We start from the raw sequence: 12,004 nt of genomic DNA, 5'->3' as shown, positions 1-12,004 counted from the left end.
ACCTTTTACTGCTATTTTGTTTGAATCTCTGTTCAAGTAGTGCAATTGAGTCATAACACACAAATTAAACAGATAACTGGAAAACAAACTGATATGACATATTTCTATATTCATAAATATATACTGTGTATCTAATACAGAACTTCACTGCCAGTGCATTGAAAAGGTAAATTATGTACAGAAATCTTGAAGCAAATTAGGACAATAAACAGAACCCAAATCCTCATTATCTGGACACACATCACTTGACACAAAGCACATAGCCTCAACTGACCAGGAGCTATAGAGAATACAAAAATATGTATTAATTTAGAGGGAGAATATTCCTGAGCCTGGGCCGGGTGACTGGTTTCTACCTGTTTCACCTGTCTGACAGCTACTCTGTGGTAGCCGGCCGCAGGTCGGCTGATTCACAGTCACTTTGGAGGTTTCCAGAACAGTAGCTCCTCCTCTTCCTCTTCATTTACAGTAGCGATGGAAGAAGAAGTGGTAGTCTGTGAACAGTGCCCCTGCGTAGTTATGGTCAGTCAAACAGTCAGCCTGGCCCTAGGGACAGAGAGAAGAGACTTACCCTGTGTCTTAAATGGCTACACTACTGTTTAATGGGTCAGAAAATATGAATGTCCCGTTACAGTGTGTCTGATAAAGTACTATGATGTTGGCACTATAAAAATGGCATACTAAACTGCTTTGCATTTCGCACTAAAGCCAGAATGGTTCACAGTTAATGCATGTGTGTGTATGTGCTTCATACCGCCACAGCAGTGCGGAAGTGATAGGAGCTCCGGTACAGTCGAGCCACGGGCAAGGGCCACTCATGTACATAGCCCTGTGGAGAGAGAGAGAGAGAGAGAGCGAAGAGAGAGAGAGAGAGAGAGAGAGAAGAGAGAGAGCGAAGAGAGAGAGATAGAGAGAGAGAGAGAGAGAGGAGAGAGAGAGAGAGAGAGAGAGAGAGAGAAGAGAGAGAGAGAGAGAGAGAGAGAGAGAGAGAGAGAGAGAAGAGAGAGAGAGAGAGAGAGAGAGAGAGAGAGAGAGAGAGAGAGAGAGAGAGAGAGAGAGCGAAGAGAGAGAGAGATAGAGAGAGAGAGAGAGAGCGACGAAGAGAGAGAGAGAGAGAGGGAGGGAGGGGAGGGAGGGAGGGAGGGGAGGGGAGGGAGGGAGGGAGGGAGGGAGGGAGGGAGGGAGGGTAGAAGTCATATCTCAGACCAAGGACCACACTCATGGCTCCAGTCATCTTCTACCCACTATGCTAAATAACAGGGTCTGTTTTGTAAATGAAAGTTTCAATCTCTTTAAGTGCTGGCCTCTGTACCTGTGAATTGATGAAATCATATCCATCCATCTGGTTGTAGTCCATGAGAGCAGAGCAGGATGCTGACTCGTCAGACTTGCACAAGTGGATCACCAGAAGCTCTGTTGAGCTTGGAAAGAGAGACATCTAGTGGTCAACTACGGTACTGACCAATCACGGCTTCAGACTAAATATATCAGGCCCGGTTGACTCCCATTTCCTAATGAACTGATAGTTAACCGTGACCGAGACTCTACCAATACCCTGTATGCAGCTGAACTCACATCATCTGGACCGTGATTCGCATGTTGACAGGAACAAACTTGCTGATGGGGATGCTGAAGCTGTAATTTCCTCCCCTTGAATAGGAGAGAGAGAGTGAGAGAGAGAGAGAGAGAGAGAGAAAGAGAGAGAGAAAGAAAGAGAGAGAAAGAGAAAGAGAGAGAGAAAGAAAGAGAAAGAGATATTATGGCATTGTCCAATGAATGAGTGTGGTTCATGTACTATGCTGCCATCTAGTGGCAAATAGTAATTTGTGCAATTTTGACCTGATTGAACATGATAATGGATTAAACCCTCAGTTTGATTGGAACTTACCCACACTTCCCCTTCATACAGTATCGGCTATCTATAACCTGCTGGTTTTCTTTAATGACGAAAGACTGGATAGTGGTGTTGGTCCCTGAGAAAGAGCATCAGACAGGGTTGAACCATGCGCCCTGACCAAGTAGGACAGACAGGAGACCATGTATAGATCTGATCAGGTTTCACAATCACTTACAGTCGCTGGAGTTTTTCAGCGAGTCAGACAGCTTTGCTTTCCTTTTTTCTGCAAGACACAAGTGGCACATGTGAGCATCTGAAAGCAAGCATGCTTGGCTGTTTGTGTGCGTTTGGTTCATGTGCATGTGTGTGGTTTGTCTCCGTACACGTTTGAGGGTTGCAAGTGTGAATTGTGTGTGTGTGTGTGTGGTTTGTGTAACCTTTCAGGGAGCAGTCGTCAGGGGAGTGCTGTTCATCGATTGTAGTGTTTGTGACGTCACTGACAGGAGGACAGCAGTAGACCTCCTCACAGTACAGGATCTGACAGAAGTCCACCTCCACAGGGTTGAGGTCAGGGGAAGTCGGGGTCACTGCATTACACACACACACACGCGCGCACACACACACACAGACACAGCCAGACATGCACATGGACTCAGGCTCAGTGGACAGTGTTACCATACAGCCCCGTGGAGGTTTCTAGAACGTCAGTGGAAGTTTCTAAGACTCAAGTTTCCAAGCTGAAGGGAAAGTTTCAGGGATATTTACCTGTGCTTGGCAAGGACGTGGTGGTGGCGGCCTCTGAGCTGTTACTGCTGCATGGAGGAAGAAAGCATGTCATTATGAATGTTGTCTTTGAAGAACATGTCATGTTTGGTGACAAGTGAGTGTGTGCTTATAGTGTAAGTGGCACGCCTACCCTACCCCATATCAGGAAGGGTGTCCAAGCTGTCATCTCTCAGTGTCAGCATATACAGAGCAGTGATGGCAATGATGCTGTTGGTTACACACACACGTACACACACACACACACACACACATTTAGATGTAAGGAGCATAAAGCCTGGTTTCACTGGACAGTAACTGGCCAGTAGGTATAGATTATCATTGGTGTTGTGTTTCATGTATAGCTGGTCTCACCAGAAGGCCATGGTGGATACCAGGGTTATGATGCTGGCCTTGAAAGCCTTGTGATGGAAACAATGGCTGTACTTCTCAGATAACTTCTCCTGAAAACCAGACAGAGTTGTAGGGGTTTTAGATGTGAGCTTGTGTGTGTGCATACAAGTGTGTGTGTGTGTGTGTGTGTGTGTGTGTGTTTGAATAACTCACTCTCCCCGATTTTAGAGGGCTGGGCTTCTTTGGTAGTGTTGGGACACTGGATTGTTTATTTGGTTTCCTGTGTGACAACAAAGCTGGTTAATGTTGGCAGTTATCACACAGACAAACATAAGCTTAAACATTAAAAGGTTACCTCACAGCCCATATACTGGTAACCTTGTAGCTGCTACATTTCCATGAAAATGTCTGCCGTCGAGACTACAGTCTTTGTGTATCAAACATGTCATGGCAGTTTAGGAGTTGTTGTCCTTGACCCTGCTGGTCAGGGTGATAATGTGTAGTTCCACTAACTGGGTCATAAACACCTTAACGACATTAAGTGTTGCATAACCCTCCCAACACTTTTTAGTTCACAGTTATTTTCCATTTGACTCACATACCAGGAATGTGGCAATACAAAACTCAAACTAACTGACTGAAGCTCACAAACAACTTAGTTTCTTATTCTGATTATCGTCTAGAATCAAGAATGCAGAATGTAGTACTGATAATGTGGGCTAAGGTGCCCTAATAACCTTTAAGTAAACCTAAAAGTTAAAATACATTGTGTGCTTTTCACAATGTATGCTTCATGTTTTGGCTACCCACAATGTTTTGTTGCTATCTCGTTGTTTATGATCATGGACCTATGCACTTTTGTATAGATCTCTCTTGGAAGTCGCTTGGGATAAAAGCGTCTGCTAAATGAATAAATGTAAATGTAAAAACCTTCACACTCAGTCGATTGTTACATGATATTGTCTAATATTCAGGTAGGCCAAGTTAATCTACCCTAAACTGCTGTGAAAGTTACGGAAAGATAAGATAAAAAGATAATAGGGAGTCAGTTGGCCAGTTCGATTCCCGGTCATGCCGATGATGTTGTGGTGAGGCACTTCACCCTACTTGCCTCGGGGGAATGTCCCTGTACTTACTGTAAGTCGCTTTGGATAAGAGCGTCTGCTAAATGTCTAAATGTAAATGTAAAAAATTCCTTCCAACAAGGGGTCTCCAACTCTGTTCTGAAGAAATACCTTCCTATAGATTTTTGATATGCATTGCTACAGTTACCCCACTTGTAACAAACTGAATCCAACACTTGAACTAATCATAAGAATTAGGTGTGTTGGATTTTGCAGCAAAAACCTGCTGGAGGGCAGCTGTCCAGCACCAGGCTTGGAGAAGCCCTGCTCCTGGGCTTCCATGAAGTCCAGCCTCCCCTCTAGTGTCCTCACCCGGCAGAGTGGACTGTGCCACTGGAACGCAGGCTGCCAATGTTCTTCAGCTTGGCCAGGCGGGTGTTCCACACCTCCAGCTCCTGGATCCGGTTCTCCAGGTTGTCAGTCAGCTTGCACAGCTGCTTCACGGCCCCCACGTTCTCCATAAAGATCTGCTCCTATTGGGCGGAGAGAGGGTGGGGTTCACTTTAGAGACCTTATCTGAGTCTTCTTTATCTATCTTGTTGGGAAGTCGTCAAAGACATTCACAGCACCCAGTCTAGATATGTCGCAGTCGCGTGATGTTGTGGAGTAAAGATAGAAGGAATAGCCAGACAGACAGAAACTCACAGACATCCTATCTCACACAGAAACACCCTCAAATCCACACACATACCTTGTCGACCATGAGGAAGTTGTGTATCTTTTTTCCATCAGAGAAGGTAATATCTCCCATTTCTTTAACAGCTGTAGGAAGCAGCTCCTTCACTTCCTGGGCAATTATACCTGAGGGGAGGGTCATCAACAAGGGATCAACCAATCAATAATATGAACCAATAACAGACAGGTCTCTCTCTTGATTCATACATTTTCAATTTGAAAGATATGTTAAACGAGACTGTAGATTCATGTATTAATACCTGTCTCGTGGACATGGTCGATGCCCATGGTGGTAGCAAACTCTGGTTTGTAGTCATACTCCACGATCCTCATCTGGGCTATCCTCTTCAGCTGCTCTGTGGAGTCCACCTGGAGACAACGTAGAGGGGTGGATCAGATCCATCCCTCCCTCCATTCATCCATCTGTTAAGCTGGCCCTCCTTCCGTCCATCCCTCTATCCCTCTATCCCTCCATCCCTCCATCCCTCCATCCTTCCATCCCTCCATCCTTCCATCCCTTTATCCCTCCCTGCCTCCCTCCATCCCCTCCATCCCTCCCTCCCTCCCTCCCAACAACCATGTCCTACCTCCTGTATGTTGTGCTTGGCACGGCGATCAGAGGGGTGCATGACAGCACCCATGATCTTGGCATTACCGCAGACCACCAGGGCCTCATCGGGGGTGTCCGTGTTGATGCCCACCCTGCCGTGACCCACCACAGTGTCTGGTCCTGCGCCACGCTGCCACATCACCTCGCTGTCCGTCTCAAACTGGCCTGGGTTGGACGCCTGCCAAGGGCAGCGGAGCAGCAGGGAGGAGGAGTTAGTCTTCTTCTGAACAATCTCAGGGATCCAAATGTGCAGGAGCAACTGAGACCTGTGTCTTAGCTCGTTCAGATTTTGTCTGTGAGTTGACAATCAACTTGTTTCTGAGGCTAAGTGTGTTCCACTCTTCACATCAAAATGCCCTGCCGTAATTATATAATACCAGTCCAGTGTAAAATGTGTGTCACAACAAGAACTGTGAGTTAATCATTAACTGGGCAACCTGACTGGTCAGTTGGAAAGAAGAGTGTGTTACCCTGACGATGATCTTCTCGGAAACCAAGGCAACCAGGAGGTAGCTCTGCTCCCCCACTGTAGCATATAGACCCACCACCATCATGAAGTACCTGCCAATCACACACACAGGCCTGTCAGTCAGTGACAACACAGGGGATACAGAATGAAAGAGAAATAGAGAGAGAGAGAGAGAGGCAGAGAGAGACAGAGAGCGAGAGAGAGAGAGAGTCAGAGAGAGAGAGAGAGAGAGAGAGAGAGAGAGAGAGGCAGAGAGAGACAGAGAGCGAGAGAGAGAGAGAGAGTCAGAGAGAGAGAGAGAGAGAGAGAGAGAGAGAGAGAGAGAGAGAGAGAGAGAGAGAGAGAGAGAGAGAGGCAGGGAAAAAGAGAGGGGGAGGGAGGATGACAGAGTTGCCTAACCTCTGGTCAGGGTTGGGCTTGCCCTTCTTCCTCATGTTGTTGGCTGTGGTTTCACTGAAATGAAGTCTTCCTAGTGTTACCTTTGTGATCTTATCTCCTGGCAAACTCACCCTGAAAAAACACAACAAAAAAAAACACATTCCGATCTTGTAAACTGGGCAGTGATGACATGTCAATAGTTTTTTAAGTGAGCTGTCCCTTTAATATGTTGGTGCTGTGGGACCATGGAAGATGTGGGTGTTTGGTTCTCTATGTGAAGAGCATGAAGCCCACCTGACAGGCAGGAAGGCCTTCTTGGTGCGGTCAGACTGGGACTGTTCAATGGTCACCAGGTGATCTGGAGCTTCTCGCTGCAGAGTAAAGATCAACAACATTGGACCTTTGGTCAAAAGGTTCACTTCTGGTTCTATCTGTCTCTGCCTTCCCCTAACATAGAGAAATCCCTGATCTGACTTAACTGGATTAATGTCCACTGTACTGAGACACGGGCAGCCACCTGTCCAAGTGTGGTAGATTACAGATTATCTCCTGGAAAGTTGTGTTTACCTTGACCCCAAACACCTTGACCTGGAAGCTCTCTACGGGGGCGGGGCCAGACGGAGTCTTGACATACGTGGGGTCTCCCACCATGCCTATGTGAACTGTGACCTGGAAGTGGTTCTTTTTCTGGCACACAAAGGCCTCATCCGCCAGCGAGTAGTTGAAGCCTTTATCAGTGTCGACATGGTAACCAGGGGAGGGCCTGGGTAGGAAGCAGGAAGCTGCACTTTATTGTTTATCAGAAATAACTGCTTTATCTTATTTCCTTTATGACCTTTATTGTCCTTTATTCTCATCATCATCATCATATAATTCCATGTCAATAATACAACTATGTTGTATTATTTACTGCTGAGCGGTTAGGGAATCGGGCTACCAATCAGAAGGTTGCCGGTTTCAATTCCCAGCCGTGCAATTTTACGTTGTGTCCCTGGGCAAAGCATTTCACCCTACTTGCCTTGGGGGGAGTGTCCCTGTACTTACTGTAAGTCGCTTTGGATAAGAGCGTCTGCTAAATGATTAAATGTAATGTCTTTGTAAAGTAAGCAGTATAAACTATGTAAACTATGCATAATATTGGATCAAACGTTACAGTTGTGAGGCCCAGAGGAAGTCCCTTACAGAGTGTGGTAGTTGGTGCTGTAGAGAGGGCACCACTGGGCAGGCTGGAAGTGTTCCCAGGTCAGGAGCTGGTTGTGACACATGCCCACATTCCCATTGGCACCATCGCTGTCATAGAAGGCCCCCTCTCCTCCTCCTCCTCCTCCTTCACTCTCTGACCCTACTGGAGTGAGGGAATAGCACAGGGTTCAGGGGTCACGAATGCACACATACAAACACTCACACTTACAACCACATATTACATATCTTTATATGAAGTGATTGTGATCAAAATGGGGGCGGAGCCTCTTAATGTAAACCCGCGTGACAGGAAACAGGGGAGAATGGGATAGGTAGCTAGGGCAGAACGTTACCATAAGAAGCCTTGGTTCTGATGGGGTCAGGGTAGAGTCTGTGGTCCGACAAACCTTCGAAGGACTCCGATCTCCTCCTCTTCCTGTCTGCTGGGAAAGCCCTAAAGGGTAGGAGACATTCTGATTGGTTCATGTCTCTTTGGAAGTCTTACATTTACATTTACATTTAGTCATTTAGCAGACGCTCTTATCCAGAGCGACTTACAGTAAGTACAGGGACATTCCCCCCGAGGCAAGTAGGGTGAAGTGCCTTGCCCAAGGACACAACGTCAGTTTGCATGACCGGGAATCGAACTGGCAACCTTCGGATTACTAGCCCGATTCCCTCACCGCTCAGCCACCTGACTCCCCCAAGTCTTCTCCCAGTACAGCTTGAGATGGGACTGAGAGGAGACTGTCAGCTCTCACCTTCCGCTTCCTCATGACTGGAATAAACCCTGGTGTCACGCACTTCTCACGTAAACATTAGACCAATAGGGCAACAGTGTGACTCACCCAGCGTGCTGTCCAGGGGTGCGGGGCAGGTAGGAATAGTCAGGATCTGGAGGGCAGACTGTTCCTGGGGCCTGAGGGGCTTTCCGTTTAGTGTACATATTTTCAGGACCCAGATGTGGAGATCGAGGCTGAGGCTGAGGCTGGGGCTGTAGTTGGGGCTGGGGCTGGGGCTGGGTTGGTGTGCGTCGTTGAAGAGTCTCTTGGATCAGGGGTGGTGCAGGGGTGTTGGACTGCATGTAGCTGTCTGCAGGACTCAGGTAATAGGGGTGATGGGGGGAGCTGTGTAGGGACGGTCCTGGGACAGAGACAGGGGCTGGGGGGGATTTTATATAAGTGTTAGTCAGACCCTTGAGTTGCAGGTGGGGGGGCAGCCCCGGGTGGGCCGCAGGAACCTGCTCTTTGAAAAGACAGGATGAGGCTGGATGCTGGTGAACTTCCTGGTTGACCTGCTCATTTGACCAATTGACTTGCGGAGGAGAGCAGGGTTCAGATCCGGAGTCTGGTGGAGACTCAGGCAGGATGCTGCGGAGACGAGGGGCTGGTTTAAACTCAGGATCTGCAACAGCAGCTAATGATTGTTGTAAGACTGATGGACCAGACCGAATGCTACTCATCACATATGCTTCATGTTTGGTTATAGGTTCCAAATGTGACTTAAGGACTCCTGGTTCACTTTCTTTTAGGGAAGTTCATACTCTAGCTGACGAGAATTAAATTGACAGTGCAGTCCACCTAGTTTAATATCACATCTTTAAATCCCCCAATATAAACCATGCTAATGTCAATCACATACTAGGAATGAGCCTATAACATATTAGAATACTCTGATTGGCTAGTCGGTTTAACATATGGCGCCAAGGCAGGAAGTTACTGGCAGGTTAATGGCCGGCAAGTGGGCGGGCCATCAGATTGTTAAAAAGCCCACATAACTGACCCGTGGAGAAATAAAAAAAGGTGAGTTGATGAAATGGGCATGGTTTACCAGGCCAGAGAGTAGATTGTTTTGCTTGATGAATATATAACCAAGCCTCCCTCTGGAGAAAGCTCTGGGTCCTAAAAGCCTGCGCTGTTGATGGGCAGTAGAACTTGGAGGTGTTTTATACCAGCAACTGGATATTCGATTTTCTCTGTCATTATCAGGGGGAAACACCAGCCTTTGAACTGTTTGCCAACAGCCTTCGACCACCTCACTACTGTACGATGCACTTTGACTTTGATTACAGACAGACAACACAGATTATTGGTTTTGGTAATAAAGCTCTTCCAGTAGAACTGTCCCTGAAGTGCATGGAGATGTAGATAGAGAGAAGGAGAATAGACAGGTCGACGTCAGGAGAAAAAGACCCATGTCCGAGGCCCACGCCTGCTGAACACAGTGCAGTGACAGGAAGCCACTTACAAGGTAATGGGGTCCATGTCGTTACTGAGGTACTGTTCCAGCATGCTGGTGTCCACCACAGTGCTCTCCAGGACCCCACTCATGTCCTGACCTGGGAATACACACACACACACACGGACATGGATTGTTTGACTGGTTTGACTCCTCTAAATATGTCAAGGGAACACAAAAGCCAGGAGAACCTAACAAGATACAGCTTCCCCAAACAAGGTTTCAGTAGAAGCAGTAAGGAATGTTATGTTTGCTGGGGTGTAGTCAGAGACCTGATTTGATGACTCAAAGATAACAATCACACCGGCTCAACGTGATGTCAGAGCTGATGTCATAGCCTCCACACCTGCGGCCTACACACACCTTTCAATTGCCCTGGGACTGCTGCATGGAGGTCTATGACATGAGCACCTTGACCGCACACACATGGCACACACACATACACAGGAACACGCACACACTCCTCATACTGATGACTTTTGACTGTCATCATGTGATCCCCAAGTGAATGATGTCACAGTACCAAAAAGAGGTCAGAAGAGGAACGAAAAGGTCAGAAGTCATTTCATTGGCTGTAGACCACCATGTCTTACCGTCAAAGAACTGCTGCAGAGCCTCGTTCTCCCCCAGCACATCCACAGGCACCCTGACTCCTTCTAGGGGCTCCATGGTACCTGTCTGCCTGAAGAACAGAGCTGTCAGGCGGGGGTGAAACCACAGGCCAGGCCCAGGCTTCAGGCTGTTGGTAAACCCAGCTGGGTCTTAGGAGAGGTGTGGTTCTCCAGATTTATCCCACTTGTGTCACATTGTGACATGGTTAAGCTGGTGGGCTGTGGCCAAGCTCTACCTATGGTATCGCAACCACAGCTAATACATTATTGCATGGTTCTCTGGCTGAACAAAAGAAGTTAGCCTTCTGCATCTAGATTCTTCCGCCAGCCCAACCATCTGCACCTGTGACATCACTGCTTTCATGTATTCCGGCTCATTGGGTTAATGACCGTGGAGCCATCCTGAAGCCTGGCAAACAGAGACTTACCTGTGGTTACACTTTCCATTCTAAGGTTTGTCAATATTAAATTATTTAATCGCATATACTGGAAACACGGTTTACTGTAAATCCTCTAGTTAGACAAACACAGTAGAAGTTCAAACTAACAAAGTGTTAAAAACAAACGTTCCCTTGACAGGGCAGCCAGCGAGGAGTCACGTACCTGCTCTCTCCTCCAAGATGGCGTCTCCCTGTCTGTTGGTGAAGTTGTCGTCCTTTCCTGCGTCGTCGGATCGACGGATCAGGTACAATCCATTTGTGTAAACAGACCCTTCAAACTCTGAAACTGCTCTTAGTCCATCTTCATGTGTCACCCTCTGCTTGTCTGGGCCTGTTTTCCCTGCAGTGTTTTAGGGGATATTCCCAATGTTCCCCCTTATGGTATTGTCCGTCGAGCCAATCTTTCTCCTGTGTACCTTGAACTGAAGACTAAAAGGTAAAAGTCAATCATATAACCTGCGCAGGCGTACACCTGTGTATGTGTGTGTCTTTGTGCAGGAGTGTGTGAGGGTGTGTGTGTGTGTAAATCAGTTGTCCTTGCACTGGGTCATAAAGAAGGCTTTCATGACAAGATGAGGTATAATTGCAGGATTGAAGAACGCAGTGTATCTTATCTCTGTTGGCTCAAAGGCAAATAGTCCACCAGCCTGCACGGTCTCAATCACACAACTGTTTTCTCGAATTATACAGACTGTTATGGAGTCTGTGCTGTCATACAGTGCAGTTACTGTCCTCACTGTGACAGGGTACACGCTTTTGAGAAATGTCACTTATTTCCTCATACCTCACCCTCTTGGAGGGCTCTCTGATCTAACATGTAAAAGGCTGTCCCCTAGCTCCTCCATACTGCCCCTGCTCTCGAGGTAGTCCCCCCACCTCCTAGATACTGTGGGAGCAGGTGCTCTGGTTGTATATGGGCAACCACCATATCCCAGGGTTCAGCACCAAGCACTTCCTCTTTCCACTTTCTGAAGAGGGGTCGCAGGAATCTTTTGAGCCAGAGCGACCTCTAGTGGTCACGTTGCAGACCACAGCCACTAAGCCACCTGCAGTATAGAAGAATATGTGGCCCTGACTACTCAATGAAGAACAGATGTCCTGTATGAGACAACAAGTGAAAAGTTTAATAATCTTGGCCAGTCTTGCCTTATCCTTTTAGTGTTCAGAAGTGGTGCTGACCACTTCCCTATATAATACAACCTCAGATCACATTAAATGAAACAGAATTTATCATCACTTTCCTACAGTTATTTCCCCACTATACATTAAAGTGCTTTTTAATACTAGATGTCTCTCTCTCTCTCTTTCTCTCTCTCTCTCATTC

General features: G+C 47.1%; 1 protein-coding gene across 1 annotated transcript; it reads right to left on the bottom strand.

Annotated features, from left to right (window-relative positions):
• Positions 1–220: 220 nt before the first annotated feature.
• On the bottom strand, positions 221–10,888 carry LOC136960465 (myelin regulatory factor-like protein). The gene is made up of 26 exons (XM_067254967.1): positions 10,844–10,888; positions 10,223–10,307; positions 9,639–9,729; positions 8,586–8,761; positions 8,240–8,534; positions 7,745–7,845; positions 7,392–7,554; positions 6,777–6,972; positions 6,504–6,580; positions 6,231–6,341; positions 5,833–5,923; positions 5,340–5,540; positions 5,013–5,121; positions 4,769–4,878; positions 4,390–4,550; positions 3,167–3,233; positions 2,975–3,063; positions 2,759–2,830; positions 2,603–2,649; positions 2,275–2,424; positions 2,073–2,120; positions 1,889–1,973; positions 1,576–1,650; positions 1,313–1,421; positions 755–829; positions 221–546 (listed from the first exon to the last, which is right to left on the bottom strand). The coding sequence occupies exons 2-26, from the start codon at positions 10,296–10,298 to the stop codon at positions 460–462; spliced, it is 2,862 nt and encodes a 953-aa protein (XP_067111068.1). The 5' UTR covers positions 10,299–10,307; positions 10,844–10,888; the 3' UTR covers positions 221–459.
• Positions 10,889–12,004: the final 1,116 nt, after the last annotated feature.

The sequence above is a fragment of the Osmerus mordax genome, chromosome 17 (genome assembly GCF_038355195.1).
Source record: "Osmerus mordax isolate fOsmMor3 chromosome 17, fOsmMor3.pri, whole genome shotgun sequence".
NCBI lineage: Eukaryota > Metazoa > Chordata > Actinopteri > Osmeriformes > Osmeridae > Osmerus > Osmerus mordax.
The sequence above is the reverse complement of the archived record's forward strand: the minus strand, read 5'-3'. Positions and strand labels throughout refer to the sequence as shown.